Source organism: Capsella rubella, unplaced genomic scaffold (genome assembly GCF_000375325.1).
Source record: "Capsella rubella cultivar Monte Gargano unplaced genomic scaffold, Caprub1_0 scaffold_7, whole genome shotgun sequence".
Classification (NCBI taxonomy): domain Eukaryota; kingdom Viridiplantae; phylum Streptophyta; class Magnoliopsida; order Brassicales; family Brassicaceae; genus Capsella; species Capsella rubella.
In genome coordinates, this window is record NW_006238917.1 from 5,823,288 (window position 1) to 5,838,764 (window position 15,477).

The 15,477-nt window shown below is 38.6% G+C and overlaps 5 protein-coding genes across 9 annotated transcripts; 2 read left to right on the forward strand and 3 right to left on the reverse strand.

Annotated features, from left to right (window-relative positions):
• Positions 1-281: 281 nt before the first annotated feature.
• Positions 282-2,652, reverse strand: LOC17877400 (receptor-like serine/threonine-protein kinase At4g25390). Its single transcript, XM_006283262.2, has one exon. It carries the CDS (start codon positions 2,378-2,380, stop codon positions 482-484), a length of 1,899 nt encoding a protein of 632 aa, XP_006283324.1. The 5' UTR covers positions 2,381-2,652; the 3' UTR covers positions 282-481.
• Positions 2,653-3,453: 801 nt separating this feature from the next.
• Positions 3,454-4,095, forward strand: LOC17878211 (zinc finger A20 and AN1 domain-containing stress-associated protein 10). The gene has a single exon (XM_006284685.2). The coding sequence runs from the start codon at positions 3,640-3,642 to the stop codon at positions 4,036-4,038; it is 399 nt and encodes a 132-aa protein (XP_006284747.1). The 5' UTR covers positions 3,454-3,639; the 3' UTR covers positions 4,039-4,095.
• Positions 4,096-4,192: 97 nt separating this feature from the next.
• On the reverse strand, positions 4,193-6,456 carry LOC17880392 (ATP-dependent Clp protease ATP-binding subunit CLPT1, chloroplastic). Its single transcript, XM_006285413.2, has 6 exons — positions 6,187-6,456; positions 6,041-6,076; positions 5,847-5,956; positions 4,887-5,066; positions 4,666-4,793; positions 4,193-4,580 (listed from the first exon to the last, which is right to left on the reverse strand). The coding sequence occupies exons 1-6, from the start codon at positions 6,405-6,407 to the stop codon at positions 4,536-4,538; spliced, it is 720 nt and encodes a 239-aa protein (XP_006285475.1). The 5' UTR covers positions 6,408-6,456; the 3' UTR covers positions 4,193-4,535.
• Positions 6,457-6,515: 59 nt separating this feature from the next.
• Positions 6,516-9,734, reverse strand: LOC17878462 (protein trichome birefringence-like 18). Of its 3 annotated transcripts, none has more exons than XM_023778170.1 (5): positions 9,532-9,734; positions 9,139-9,245; positions 8,485-8,993; positions 7,734-8,008; positions 6,516-7,625 (listed from the first exon to the last, which is right to left on the reverse strand). In XM_023778170.1, the coding sequence occupies exons 3-5, from the start codon at positions 8,984-8,986 to the stop codon at positions 6,804-6,806; spliced, it is 1,599 nt and encodes a 532-aa protein (XP_023633938.1). In that variant the 5' UTR covers positions 8,987-8,993; positions 9,139-9,245; positions 9,532-9,734; the 3' UTR covers positions 6,516-6,803. The 3 variants fall into 3 exon arrangements, with proteins under 3 accessions (XP_023633938.1, XP_006285281.1, XP_023633937.1); XM_006285219.2 differs by having other exon boundaries at positions 9,116-9,245; XM_023778169.1 differs by lacking the exon at positions 9,532-9,734 and adding an exon at positions 9,427-9,480 and having other exon boundaries at positions 8,485-9,245.
• A 2,081-nt stretch (positions 9,735-11,815) lies between these two features.
• On the forward strand, positions 11,816-15,285 carry LOC17878322 (phosphate transporter PHO1 homolog 4). 3 transcript variants are annotated; one of them, XM_023778305.1, is made up of 11 exons: positions 11,816-12,366; positions 12,482-12,740; positions 12,818-12,889; positions 13,004-13,133; positions 13,232-13,352; positions 13,434-13,692; positions 13,789-13,893; positions 13,966-14,010; positions 14,091-14,522; positions 14,622-14,758; positions 14,842-15,285. In XM_023778305.1, exons 1-11 carry the CDS (start codon positions 11,816-11,818, stop codon positions 14,939-14,941), a joined length of 2,211 nt encoding a protein of 736 aa, XP_023634073.1. In that variant the 3' UTR covers positions 14,942-15,285. The 3 variants fall into 3 exon arrangements, with proteins under 3 accessions (XP_023634073.1, XP_006283191.1, XP_023634072.1); XM_006283129.2 differs by having other exon boundaries at positions 11,816-12,362; positions 12,454-12,740; XM_023778304.1 differs by having other exon boundaries at positions 11,816-12,362; positions 12,457-12,740.
• Positions 15,286-15,477: the final 192 nt, after the last annotated feature.

The window sequence follows — 15,477 nt, forward strand, 5'->3', positions numbered from 1 at the left end:
GAATAGAGAAGAAATTATCAAGAGATCTTGATGGTTTCAAGAAAAATAAATAATGAAAAATTGAACAAGGCTCAGTATGGGCCATGTACATGGATACATCGTGACCCAATTTGGTTAACTCGATTGGAAGAGGTTTACATGTACTCTTAGAACTATTTATTGGGCCCATATAGGAGTTGTATAAAACCTTTAGTGACCTTGAATGATCTATCTGTTAGTACGTTTTGGAGGTAGATGAAGTATAATAATATTACTAGCCTTTTTTCAGCGCAGAAGGCCGATTTGAAGAAGTGTATGACATTAAGAATAAAGATGTGAACAAATTAGATGATTATGAATCAATGTCAATGGGTATGAAGACAAAACAACAGACTAATTTAGCACAAGTTGGAAAGTATGGTGAAGATTAAATAAATTCCTAAAACTAACCGTGTAACGCACTTAACACTTAAACAGTCACCAAAACTGATTCCTAAGTTAATCAACGGCGCTGCTTCCTCGTTGTTTTCAATGGTGGCGATGGTGAGAACTCAGTAGGCAACTCCGGTAGACTTACTTCTCCTTTGAGCATTCCCAAAACCTCTTTCATCGACGGTCTTGAAACCGAGAATCTTTGCAGACACAGCAAGGCCACCTTTATGCACAACACTGCTTGTTCTTGATCTACATTTTGCAACTTTTGGTCCACAAGATCACCAAGTTTCCCTCTTCTTGCCAGCTTCCTCGCCCAAGACATGAGGTTTGCACGTTGGATCTCACTAGCGGATCCCGTCATCTCCAAGGGTCGCCTCCCGGAGATCAGAACTAACAACAGAACACCGTAGCTATACACATCGCATTTCTCAGACACATTGTTATCTAAGTTACAGTACTCAGGCGCTGCATAACACACGGTTCCTCTCATGCTCGGCGTGCTACTAATTCCGCTGCTCTTAGCTATCTCACCGCTCACTGAATCATGGCTATTTCCCCGTCCTCTAGACCACCGTTCACCACTCAACCCATCTAACCACCAATCTATGCTGCTACCACTACCACGCCGCCATTGACTCACACTGCTACTCCCATCATCACTACATAATTCGGATTCTAACGTATCCTTCTTCTTCTTCTTTTTCTTTTTCTTAGCGAGTTCTCTACGATACTCATCTTTCCACCACTCACTCACCATCCTCCGCTTCTTTTTCTTCTTCTTTTCATCCTCTTCCTCCAGTGAAAGCCACCAATCAAGCCTCTTGCTAGTCTTCTTCTCAAGTTTCTTACTTGACGCCTCAATCCAATCAGTGCTGCTTGGTCTCTCCTTCTTTACTTCAGAACCAATCCATTGCATCACATACTCCTTCACTTTCCCTCTTTCAACATTACCCTCCTGCTTCCACCACCACTCTTTGCTCTCAATCTCTTTACCCTTCTTTATTATCACACTACCACCATCATCATCTGTTTTCTCCCCCATTTCAGGAGAAACAGAAACAACCGTAGTCGTCTCCGGCGAAGCAGTGACCGACCCAGGAACCTTAGGAACACTTTCCGGCGACTGATCAACCAACCCAAAGTTAAAATCTTCATAACCAGTCACAGTAGTTATCACACTCTCTACTTCTTCAGCCATGGACCCATCTCCGTCACGCTCCGGCGCTACCGTGATCTCAACCTGCTCAGGTTTCAACCTAGCCAGACCAAAATCAGCGATCTTGGCGGAGAAGAGTTGATCTAACAAAACATTGCTAGGCTTAATGTCTCCATGAATCACAGGTGGTTCAAGACTATGAAGATGCTCAATTCCGTCCGCGATGTTAACAGCAACCAAAAACCTCCGATTCCAATCCATAAGCTCAGGGCATCTCCGGTGAAGCAGAGCATCCTGGAGATTACCATTGTCCATGAGCTTGTAAACAAGAAGCAAACGTTGTCGTTTTCGATCGTGAGAGAAGCCAAGAACAGGGACAACGTGAGGCGAGTCAAGCTTGGAGGCGAAGAACAACTCGTTCTGAAACTCACCTTCACCTTGGAGAGATCCTGAATCCATTACCTTTACGGCTACATTCTCGCCGCCGGAGATCGTTCCTCGGAAAACAACGCCGAACCCGCCTTGACCTAGCCTATTCGCCTGCGAGAAAGAGCCGGTGGCGCGACGGAGAGTGGAATAGGAGAACTCACGTGGCGGCTGTTTCCGATGGGAAGAGGAAGCGTTTTCCGCCGGCGGTGATGATGAACGTTTCCGGCTGAACTTGCAGAAACAGACGGAGAGAGATACGAAGAGAGAGAAACCGCCGGCGCCGGCTCCAGCCGCCGCTACAGGTGGGAAGATATGAGTTGTCTTATCCGGAGCTGGAGCTAGAGTCGCCGGAGCCGGCGCCAAGATTGATCGTGAGGGCATAGAGATTTAATAAACCGAAGTTGAACCATAAAACAGAGGACAAAATCGTTGCTTTTTTTGGTTTTGTGTTTCTCACTTTTCAGATAAAAAATCGGAAGAGAGACAGAAAGGTTTGAGCTTTCGACAATATGAAAATTTCGACATTTCGATTGAGCCATTAATTAATCAAAGAGTCATTAAATTATGGTTTACGTGTAGGATTCCGACTTATTTTTGATTGGTTAAAACAAAATATAAACCGGATGCTAATATCCAAACAATACACAAAAATCCAAAAACCTGTTATTCCTTCTTTCTATATCAAACAAGAACCATAGAAAGAATAACTCAAATAATTTTTATATATCTCCTTTTCATTTTCAAAAAAAATGTTTTTCAAAAGAAAACTCAAATTTCAAATTCAGACGAAGGGAGCCAAACAAATAGAGAAACCGAACCGGGGTTGAAGATTTTTAAATGCTCGACTGTTTTTTTGTTGCGTGGCTTTTTGGACGAGAGATTAAATAATTTAATTAGTAACGTGTTTGTATGCGTTTTGACGCGTTAATGTGTGTATTCACGTGCAGCCGTGGGTGTAATCAAAGATCACCATGTGGAATTTGTCTAAATTTTAATTACCTACTTTAAACTTAATTACTTTAACACCATTGTGAAAACGGCACGCAACTTATACTATAGTATTTTTTGATAAAACGGACCGACTCATTCACATTAGAAACTACCAGGAAGCTGCTGTTGTCTATTTGATTATCAATCAAGTTGGATTAGGTATTTTGTCTTACATCCATTTCGTTAGTCAACCATTTGTCTTTATTGGGTTTTATCATATGACTGACTATTCGAAGATAAAAAAAAACACACGTCTTCGTAGTTTCCTTCTTATGAAATTACCTATCTCTAGCAAGCTTCAACGTTTTCTTATGTAAAGTTTCCCTTCTTATATACAAGGAAAAGGTGTATATCAATTACGAATTAAAAACAAGAAATTTTACGTTAGTACAATTAAGGAAACTTATATATCAAAGAGTACGACAATTATGACAAAAACAAAAGAGGAAAGACTTATCGAATTCTATCACAAAAAGGAAACTTATTTGCATTACACAATTCCAGAAGAATGTATATAACAACACACATGCTTTCTCTATATATGTGAGTTCTGCATTGTTTCTCGTAATACCAAACTAACAGCTAGCTAGCAAGCAGGAATTAGTAGAAGAAGGAGAAGAAGGAAAGAGTTTGTTAAAACTATAACAGCTATGAATGCGAACGAAACAGAAGCATTACTATGCACTGGAGGCTGTGGACTCTATGGCACCCGAAAGAACAACAACCTATGCTCTCTCTTCTACAAAAAGAGTGTTCTTCAACACTCTCCCGCTTTCAGACTCGAACCCGAGACCGAGCGATCACAGTTTTGTTCTCCCACTAGTAGTCCAGTCCCTGTAAAAGAAGAACCGGTCGGAAAACGAAGGTGTGATGTATGTAAGAGGAAGGTAGGAGTGTTGGGATTCAAGTGCAGATGCGGACACATGTTTTGCGGATCACATCGGTATCCGGAGGAACATTCTTGTCCCTTCGATTACAAACAATCTGGACGGCTCGCCTTGGCCACACAGTTGCCTTTGAACAGAGCTGACAAGCTGCAGAGGTTTTAGTGTTATTTTAGACTTTTTAAAAAGTCTTGCATCTTTGATTCCTTGTCTAAAGATGATTTTGATTTTTTTTTAAATTTTATTTAGTGTTGGTTTTATTCTTGTTATTAATTATTCCCTCTTTTTTATATATAATGATTTCTATATAACAAATAAATTAAGTAAACGAGGAAATTAAAAGTAGTAAATCACAATTCACAAATAAATCACTCGGCTGATGAGGAATTATGTATGTTGATCCCTTTTGGTAAACATAAACCCATTAGAGAATCAAAGCACTGATCATCATATTCCAGAGTCTGTATATTGTGATAATGCAGAAAAGCTAAATGAGACTAACCACAAACAAGTATCGAAAGTGAAGAATGCTAATGAAAGCCAGCATATGTCTTCCTTGATAAAGTGATTCCTTCAAGAAAGTGGTCTTTTGCCGAGTCTTTAATCAGAGAGAAAGAGTTGCTTTTGCTACTCAATATACAGTTACAGAAGCTGCCTCATCACTATTGACCTTGTTTCTTGAAGCTCAAATCCACATCTTCATTCATCTGCACCAAAAAAAAAAAACACTCAAACAGTTGTGACTTTGAGAAAGCTTTTCTATCCTGTTGGACTCGGGGTTTTGAAACTTACCGATTTCTCCACTTCTTTGGCTTTATCTTCATCGAACCCGAGCTTCTCCAAAATCTGGTGGCCTGCTGAATCCTTTTGAGACCAAATCCCCAGAAGCAAGTATGCCGTGGTTAGTTCACCATCCACAGCTGTGAACAAACAGTTTCAGTTATACTATATAATATAATGGATGGAAAACAATAAGGATCGACAAATATTAAGAAGGTGTTGTTTATGCACACCAGATTTATTCTTCTCATCAATGGCCCAGGCAATTGCCTTTTGAGCTGGTTCAGTTAGAGGAGGATGCTCTGGGCTGAAAAAGTACATGTCTGATTTCCCGAGCAGGCTTATTGTCTCATCTCGCACCTTAAAAAGCGTGACTCCATTCCCCCTCAGGAACTTAGCAACTGTGCTAGTGCCTAAAATGAAAAAAGACTATAACAAGCTTAATAAACGTCAGTAAAACACATAATCTGAAACGATTTACCATCACTGCCTTTTCAACAACAGAAAGAAGAAAGGTATACAACAAAAAAATAAAACTTTATTTCTGATGATTCTACTCAGTTCTCTCCTCTTGGTAAAACAGCATAAGCATTCCACAACTGAATATAATAATGTATCAGTTCTTTATGGTTAAGAAACAAAGACTCATTTTCACATGTCTTTGTTTTGGTTAAACAAACACGGCCTATACTTACAACCAGTGCTCGGAATCAGTTAAGCGAGTGGACTGTGAAGTCTAAGCAAGACAAAGAAATCATCACCCGCATTATCTTATACAGATCTCTCAAGTAAATGTAAGACTTTTCAATTTCCTGTTTATACTTTCTACAGTTAAGTTACCTAATTTTCTTGTATCAACATACATAAGGCATTCCACAACTGAATATACAGCATCAACTTAACGATTAAGAAACGGAAGAACCGAAGCAAAATCTCATCCCACTGGAACAAACAATCATAAAAGCCCTTGCTAATATCTATGCTTGTACTCAGTTAAGCTCAGATGAGCTGAAACTTAGGGGAAGCAATCTTCCCAGAGCATTATTGTAAACAATTCCTCAAAACTAAATACAAACTTTGAAGTTTGAACAATGAGATCCAGGCAACATTATGAAAACCCAGAAACCACAATCTAAGCTAGACGACTCAGTAAACACAAAGCTAAAGCAAATACAAGTCTCAGAATCACAAACCTTCGACTAAAATACCCATGAGAATGGCTTCAGTCCCGGTGCTTGGATACTTGAGCTTCCTAGCCTCCAATTCCCCCATTGCAAGTGACTTTATAGCTCTCGCCGACCATCTAAAATGAAACGGATAAACCTCTCATCAAACCTAGAATTTCTCAAAGTTACAAATTGGATACGCAATTTCGTGTGAGACTCACTTTGGGATCTTATCCGAAGAACCATTCTCCGGTTGCCTGAAAACAAATCAACCTTACAAGTTACAACCTAAGCTTCCATTTCCGCGGTGTAAAGAACTACCCAGAAAATACCAGAAGGGCTTATGTATGTAAAATCAAAAACTCACGCAGTTGGGACGTTTAAGACCGTGCTGGCCGAGGTCAAGCACCTGTTCTTGGAGACGAAGCACCGGCGCGACGGTGGTGTCACCAAAAGCTTCTTACCTAACAGAGAAGAAGTAAGAAGAAGCGGAGAAGACGAAGACAAGGAAGATCCATTCTGTCTGGAAACAAGGATCCGAGGATTAGAGAGCGTCAAAGGGATATATGATAGCGTGTACGACGCCATTTTCACTCTGAGGAGTTATCAAAGCTTTGGCCCTCTTGGGTGAGTCAGTTGTGTGAGATAGGCGACTATTACACATCAAACCTTTTTTTTGCAAATAAACCCCTCAAGTTTACATAATTTATAACATTTCAACTCATAACTCCAAACTCATCATATACTGTAACTGTAAGTAAAAAAAAAAAGATAACTCTCCATCTCAAGAGTGAGTGATGACACAAGCGAACCAAAAAGTATAGTGGAACAATTACGATCTGAAACAATCCTAATCCTAACTCACCATGGCTGCCAACAAATCTACAACTGAGTTTATATTCGGTTTATCAGTAGTAATCAAGAATCAGGTTCATAGTATATAGTCGTGTAATATGCTCTCTCAGCCTTGAGTTTCAAACCAAGTCAAGTTGATGAGGTAATCTTTTTCGTGCTTTCAAAGTCCATCCTTATGAGTTCCAATACCATTTCGTTCCATGTATCGACCGGACCTGGCATACACCAGTGCAAGCAGTCCTGAGGTGGAGGCCGTCCATCTGGTCCCCTTTTAGTGATCTTGTTCGGGTCAGGGTTCCTGTATGGACCAGGATGACCATCATGGCGATATCCAAAAGCCTCTGTAATATCCATCAGCTTTAATTTAAGCTTCAAGTTTTCTGCTACTTTATCCACGGCTTGGTTGTATCCCGTCGCCTGCTTCTCATGCATTATCTCTGTGAATCCGTTTTTCACTAGTTTCCCGGAAACGATGGGTTCTTCTTTCCCGGTGCATGAACCACCTGTGTTCCAAGCACCACCCTCGTAGTGATCAGGTGAGAATGTTCTCACAATGGTTAAACCGCTGTAGTTCGGGTGTGTAGCCATGGACTTTAGGATTGTTTCAACTGATATTCCGAATGCATCAACGTTATTGACTTTCATAGGTTTTGATTTGTCTGGCCACCATAACTGGCCTCCCACTATCTCGTCTTTCAATATGTAGACAGACTGCTTTGCAAACCAGTGCCCTGATGAGAGGACAACCACGTCGAATTTCGGGATAGCTTCCATTATGCGCTCATCAGGGAGATCCAGGTTTAGTTTTGTGACACCTTCAGGAGCATAATCGAATTTTTCATTGAACTGATGGACGAGCCAAGATGACCAAATACGGGCAATCATTACTGATGATGATTTAAAATACCATCTCTGCATCTTTCGGCTCCCACGATTGACTGGTGTTTCAACCTGAAAACAGAATCCTACGTTCAATAATCCATACAATGTTATGAAGCTGAATAAAGCAACATAATAGATCTCTTACACCGGTTCTTCACCAATAATTAAGTTACTTGCCTGCCAAAGAAGACACAACATGGATTCCATCTGATTACGAGCTACTGAATCTCCTATAAAGGCTAGTGTTTTCCCTCTCATTAGTTCAAGAAATTTCCTGGCATCAAACCGAGGAAGGTCACACTGAGACGGTTTCCATCTCCAATTTTCATATCCTTTGTCAGGTCTTCCATTGCCCTGGCAGTTCTGCATCTGTGTCAGGACAGGGCAAGAGTTGTTCGTGTACAGAGGTCCTCCAGGATCATAAAACCAACTACCTTGATACAAATCACATTCTGCAAGCAATAAAAGATTAGAGTACGCGATAAATTCATAACAGAACTATAAAACATGGAACAGGTAGCATGAAACTGACAACAAAACTACGAAACTGCTTTTTCTTATTCAAGTTCATCAAAACAGAGAGAACTCTCAACCAAATGTCCTCAGAAAGCCTAGAAAATCCAACTCCTAGAACAATATGGTGAGACCACCTTTACAAAGCCCAGCCCTCACATATGCTCTCTAACCAACTTAAAACTCTAATCTGCTACATTCAGTCCTTGGCTAGAATAGATACACTAGCCTATAGCTAAGAGTTAAGCCGCTGAATTCCTTAAGGCTTTTGCCACAGAAATGCAAAAATCAATGTATAACATTCCCTTACTAGTTTAGTCTTTGTTTACATCAAATTAAGCGACCATTAATTAAGATGTTCCAAATAAGCAAAAAGCTAAGTAACTGGAAACCAGTGTGATTAAGAGAACAGTACCTGGTACTGCTGACGCAGTTTCAGAGTCATCGTCATGTGGAGGAGATGATACAATTGGAGTTTCTTCAGGCTTGGTGTCATTGGTTTCACCTTCACCTGACTGAACATTAATCTTCTCAGTTGTATCCAAAGCAACCGTATCCTCTTTTTCTTGAGTCAAAGGTTTGTCCAACTGCCTATCACTACCGAAATCTGGAGGTGGTATGTTTTTGCTAACGACATCTGGTGAGCCTGAGCTAGAATCAGAAGTCAGATTCCTATCAAACGCATTGATGTCGCTACTCTTCTGAAGGCCTTTTACGGTATGGTTGCTCAAAGATAAAGTTGAAGTACCGACTCCATAAAAGGCGCCACTGGCTGAAGAAGCGTTAGGATAGGAAAGACGAAGCAACAATCCGAAAACAAAGAATGATGCCAATCCGCCAATAGCAATGGCAATAGTAGACACCTTCCGAGGAAATCCAGCGGCTAATATAGAATTCCTAGGAGAACCAAAAGCCATGGCTTCCCTAGATACCCAGAAACAAATGCTATCAAAAAAAAAGAACAGAGCCTATATAGGTGATAACTAATCCACTATCACCATTCCTTCAAAAAAATTGGGGTTGAAGATGGTAAATGCAGTCCAGACCAAATATGTGTTCTTCACAAAACCATGCAAATCTCCCACTGAACTAAGTGAATTCGTTACTCGACTCAAGCGAAATGTTAATTTTGAAGCGTAGTCACTAGATCACCCTTCTTCAGGATCGGAAAACACACTGAAATCAGGAAGAGTAACAATCAAAATCATCGATCTAATTAATTATTAAACTTCTAAAATGGAAACTTTGAAACATTATTCATCTAATTGGAAAAAAATCAAGAATCAAAACCAAATGATAATGTGAATCCAACTCAGATTCAGCTCTTAAAAATAAAAGTAAAAAAAGCAATACGTACGTATTCACCGTCAGAATTATCCAGAATGAGAAGAAAGATCAATCTTCATCACGAGAGATTTAATAGATCCAAAACGAAGAGATAAGAAAGAGAATCTAAAGGTACCTTGAAACACCGAGGAAAAGAGGAAATGATGTGATCCCTTGTTCGTGAAGCGAGCGAGCTCAGAAGAAGATTCACAAGGAATCCACAACAGTGAAGAATAATAACAACAAATTTAGCGAAAATCAAATTAAACAAAAGGTTAGTTATAGTTTTTTTTTAATACGAGTTTTGATTAATTAATATTCCCGGAAATAATTAAGAGTAAAGAAATTAGTTAAATCAATTGTATTCTTCTTCAGGAGCCATTAATGCCGTCTGTGAGATCTCATCGATCAAGACGGCGCGTAGACGGCCACGCGATGATATGTTAAGTTACGATACCACCCTTCGTGCTAACCTGGAAGTCGAAGGTCAACAGTCAACGCCACTTGCGTAGATTCCGAATTTTCAATACAATTCATAAATATTTTTGACTCTTCGCGTTATCATATGATACGCATTATCGGGTAGATTACTTCTTTTATTTGTAACGAGTATGATGATAAACCAACCAGCTAAAAAAAGAAACAATGTATTGATAAATATCGCAGAGTTGCATTTCTCAATGCAAATAAAAAAGAAACCAAAAATGAGTTGCTTCATCAAAATTAGTTGCTATATATGTATTGTCAACCCAAAAAGAATTACATTTATGTTAATAAATCTGTTAAGCTTTTAAGGTTTATATTGTCACTGAAGAACGATTAAAAAATGGAAATTTTACATTTATGGAGAAATGGAAAGTTTACTTTTTATTTTTATCATACTTTATTGATCGTCATATCATAACATATGTGCACCCGGATGCATGTAATGGTTTAATCAGGGCTACGTACCACGACAGTTTTACGATTCTATTTCAAAACATTCTAAATTTTCAATTTTTTGATATATAAGGTCATCTTCTTGCTTATATATACACCTTTTGTCATAGTATGTCAGTATATATATGAATACTTCTCTTACCCCCTAAATGCCAAATTGCTATAGAACTTTGGTCATTACGAATATACCTATAATCAAAATATTCAAAAGTCGGTTGCTAGTTAGTAACTAGTAGTTACCCTCCTAAGTCTTAAGATAAGTAAACGGAAGACGACGATACATATATTGTGGTCACGAATTGCAGTGTAGAAGATACCAAATTTTTTGTCAACCAATGTTAAAGACATTACACATACATAGTGCTTTTAGGCAGGTGGCGTCAAAACGGAGAAGCTACTAATAGAGATAAGATTTTGCGAGTATGCTTCTACGCGCTTTTAGAGCCAATCCATTCAATATTTACAAAAGTTAAAACGATTCTTCTATATTCTCAAGTGGACGTAGATATGTCATATTTTTTAATTTAATAAGCACATTGACATGATTTGGTAATATTTGACTAGAGATTTAATAAGCACATTGACATGTCACATGCAGGATTAGTTTTTATTATATAGATATCAAAGACTCAAGAGTCCTTATCGATCACACAAAAACAGGCCATAATTTTAAATGGAATTGAACTATAATCAAACTTCTAGTTATAGCAACAATGTATTATTACTGAACACTGAAACGTGCATGCCGCATGGTTAACCATTATTTATTTATTTTTTTTGGTGGGATTATTTTTCTTTTATTTTACAACGTATAAACCTTAATCAAGATTCAATAATAAGTTATTAGGTTAAAAGCTCTTTTGTCTAGTGGTTATAAGGCATTAAGATACACCTTAAATCTTACCAAGAAGGATGATCTTCTTCTTGATTAGGAGTTTTTGTTGTTCATAATATGCAATTTTGTGGATTATTGGTCTAAACTTATCATCAAAAGTTTCTGTATGTGGAACCAATGTATAGTAAACTTTGAGTGTGTCGCTGAGAATATTATACATCCATCGTTAATATGGTGGTATATATACTGATGCATGGAACTAACTTTTGTGGATCTATGTGTTAAGACTTTAGTTATATTGGATCATTTATAGTGATGTAACAAATATAAAATCAAAACTATAGCTAATACTTTTTTGGGCAGCTTTGACTTTTGAATGTTTAATTGTGGACGAAAACAAATTCATATATTTGCTGGCTAAGTTAAGACTTGCGACCTGGTCTACCTCTCTAAAACAAACCTTTCAGCATCACTCAAAACCCAAAAGTCAAAACTCGAGGGTCTTTTCTTTCCAGTTATGTTCCAAAGACAGAAATAAAGATTCTTAAATTGAGATTCTCACTGTACACTTCGACATCTAAGAGAGGATTGGATCAAACAAAAAAAATCTCAAGGTTGTGTGAAGAGAAGAGGAAATTAACGAAGGATGAGATTTGGGAAAGAGTTTGTGTCTCAAACGATCCCAGAATGGCAGGAAGCTTACATAAATTACGCTTACCTTAAAACCATTCTTCAAGACGTCCAAGCTTCTCGGAAGAATTGTGATTCCAATAGCCAGAGCACTCCTTCCCTCGCACGCAACCTAACCAGAAGGTACAACCGCGACGCCTCTGTCTCTGAGAATCACGACATTGTGGTCAACACTGTGACCCAGGACGATGAAGAGCTCGAGACGACGACGACGACGGCCTATGAGACCACGTTTTTGAAGGCCGGAGAAGCAGGTGGAGACTTTGAGGTTACCTTCTTTAGAACCCTAGATCGAGAATTCAACAAGGTGAATAACTTTTACAGGCAGAAAGTGGAGACAGCGAGGAATGAGGCTCTGGCTCTGAACAAACAGATGGATGCTTTGATTGCCTTCAGACATAAAGTTATGGATGACAAGACCCCTTCTGCCTTTGATTCTGTCTCAGTAGACATCAATGGCTTAGCCTCTGAGGTTGGATCATCTTCCAAGGCTAGAGAACACAGTAAGTGAGTTTCTCATGTCCTGTTTTGGTTTCAGTTCTTTTGGTTTGAGGAGTTTGAAATTTTATAAATCTCTATGCTTTGATTAATCAGGAGTAGCATTAGCTGATCTCATGAGGAGCGATGATACATCGAAAGAGAGTATTCTCGAGCGCATCAGGATGAACAAAACGCGAGAAATAACTCCTCTGTCCGCCATAAAAACCATCCTCAAGGTCCGTAAGCAGGACGAGCTCAAATTCACAAGAGAGAATCTCAGGGAAGTCGAGAAGCGACTTCAGATTGCTTTCATTGAGTTCTATCAGAAGCTTCGACATCTTAAAAACTACAGCTTCTTGAACGCTTGCGCTGTTTCCAAGATCATGAAGAAGTATGATAAGGTACTAAACTTGACAAGCTTTTTTAAAATGACATTTTACTCTTGTTTATATAATGGTGGATATGCTCTCCTCTTTAGGTAGCCAAAAGATATGCTGCGAAATTGTATATGGAAATGGTGGATAGCTCTTACCTCAGTAGCTCCGATGAAGTAAGCAGATTTAACCTCAAAAAAAAAAAAAACTTATTCTTCTTCTATCTACGAAACATTGAAAAAAGAAAAATGCAACTTCAGCTTGAACTTTGAAGCCTTAAACATGTACAGGTTCACAAGCTGTTGCTAAAAGTTGAATCTACTTTCATTGAACATTTCTCCAATTCAAACCGGAGGCAAGGGATGAGCCTTTTGAGACCAAAGATACACAAAGAACGTCATCTTATTACGTTTTCCACCGGTACGTATAACTGCACAACACAATATCCAATCTTTTGACATGTATTTGCAAGAGTACGTAGTATTCATCATTTTGTTCTGTTTTTTGTTTTGTTTTAGGCTTCTTCTTTGGATGTGGTATTTCTCTCATTGTAGCTCTTGGTTTGATCATCCATGCCCGTAATATCATGGGAACACCAGGACAAAGAACTTATATGGAAACAATGTTCCCTCTTTACAGGTCAGTGAAAGGAACAAACACAAAACCAAACACTCTCTCTCTGGATCATTCTTGAGTAGATATATACATCTTCATTTGCAGGTTCTTTGGGTTTGTAGTTTTGCACATGATCATGTACGCTGCTAATATCTACTTCTGGAAGCGATACCGTGTGAATTACTCCTTCATCTTTGGATTCAAACAAGGAACTGAACTTAATTACAGACAAGTTCTACTTCTCAGCTTTGGTCTTGGTACACTTTCTTTGTGTGCTGTCTTATTAAACCTTGACATGGAAATGGATGCTGAAACAAAAGACTACAGAACAGTCACCGAACTTGTTCCCCTCTTTCTACTCGTTGTAAGTTCTTTTTCTATCTATCTTGCATTACAATATATATATAAAACTCAATCCTTAATTGTGTTTGATGAGAGTGGTTCATCTACACCATTGCAGCTAGTGATCGCCATTGTTCTCTGCCCCTTAAACATTTTGTATAGGTCCAGCCGGTACTTCTTCCTTGCAATTCTGTTCCGCTGCATCGCTGCACCATTTTACACGGTACCAACAACATCCTCTACTACACTCATCTGAACCAAAAACACATTAAATAAAATGTTACCATTCTTGCAGGTGCATCTTCCTGACTTTTTCTTGGCAGATCAACTAACAAGCCAGGTTTGAGAAAATTCGATACTCCAAAAAGAGTTCCATTACATATTTGATCCTTGAGTTATTGACCTAAATAGCCAATGTAGGTACAAGCACTGAGGAGTTTAGAGTTCTACATATGCTACTATGGATTTGGAGATTTCAGACACAGACGACGAAACACCTGCAGATCAAATGTTGGATTCGCAACATTCTACTTCATCGTTGCCGTCATACCATACTGGTTACGACTTCTTCAGTGCATTCGAAGACTAATGGAAGAAAAAGAACTGTGTCATGGGTACAATGCCATCAAGTATCTCTTAACCATCGTGGCTGCTTGTCTTAGAACAGCATATACTCTCAACAGAGGAATCACATGGAACATCACAGCTTGGGTATTCTCGGGAGTTGCAACGTTTTACGGGACCTACTGGGACATAGTTGTTGACTGGGGATTGCTTCAAAGAGGATGTAAGAACAGTTTATTGAGAGACAAGCTTCTTGTTCCTCACAAAAACGTGTACTACGCTGCAATGGTGAGAGAAAACAGAAAACAACAATATCCTCTGTTTTTGTTTTTTTCTCTCTTCCATTATGGTGAAGTATATTAGATAGCTTCTTCATGTACTTGGCAGGTCCTGAATGTTTTGCTGAGGTTAGTGTGGTTGCAAACAGTTTTGGATCTGAAATTCTCTTTCTTGCATAGAGAAACTATAGTGGCGCTTCTGGCTTGCCTTGAGATCATACGTAGAGGTATCTGGAGCTTCTTCAGGTAAGCTCCAAGACAGAGAAATAGGTGTTTGCATATGGATCTACATTATACACACAATGAAGTTAAATGGTTTTGTTGATTAGGCTGGAGAATGAGCATTTGAACAACGTTGGGAGATACAGAGCTTTCAAAACTGTCCCGTTACCGTTCAACTACGAGGAAGATGGAAATCATAACAATTAGCTTAACAAGAAACACATGGTTTCACACCAAAATACATACACTTAAACCTAACTTGGTTAAAGAGTACAAACGCAGTAGAAAATGGATTGGACCCGTTTGCACATCCTACATGTCATAGATCTCAATTGTTTTAAAAGGGAATTAGTTGCATTTTGCATTTGTATTTGAAAAAACAAACCGATTTTTTTTTCCAAAAGAATTCTTGTTGTAAAATGTAAATACAAGTCCAAGGCGCAAGTCGAATAATCCTTGCAGCGAGGGAACAATGGTTTTAGTAGATTACTGAAGTGTAGTTTCGCATTTTGAATGTTATAGAAATTTAGATTAAAATATATTTCTGGTAATTAATCGTTTAGTAATAAAATTCAGTGAAAATTTATTGTAATAAAAACAGATATTCAAGTATTTTTTTCATTTTTTTTTTGTTTTTTATGAAGTATTTTTTGAAGTAATTCAGATAACAGACCAATAATGGGCTTCATTGAATCTATAGGTTTATGAAGGCCCAAATTACTAAGAGCGCGCTTGGGACAAAA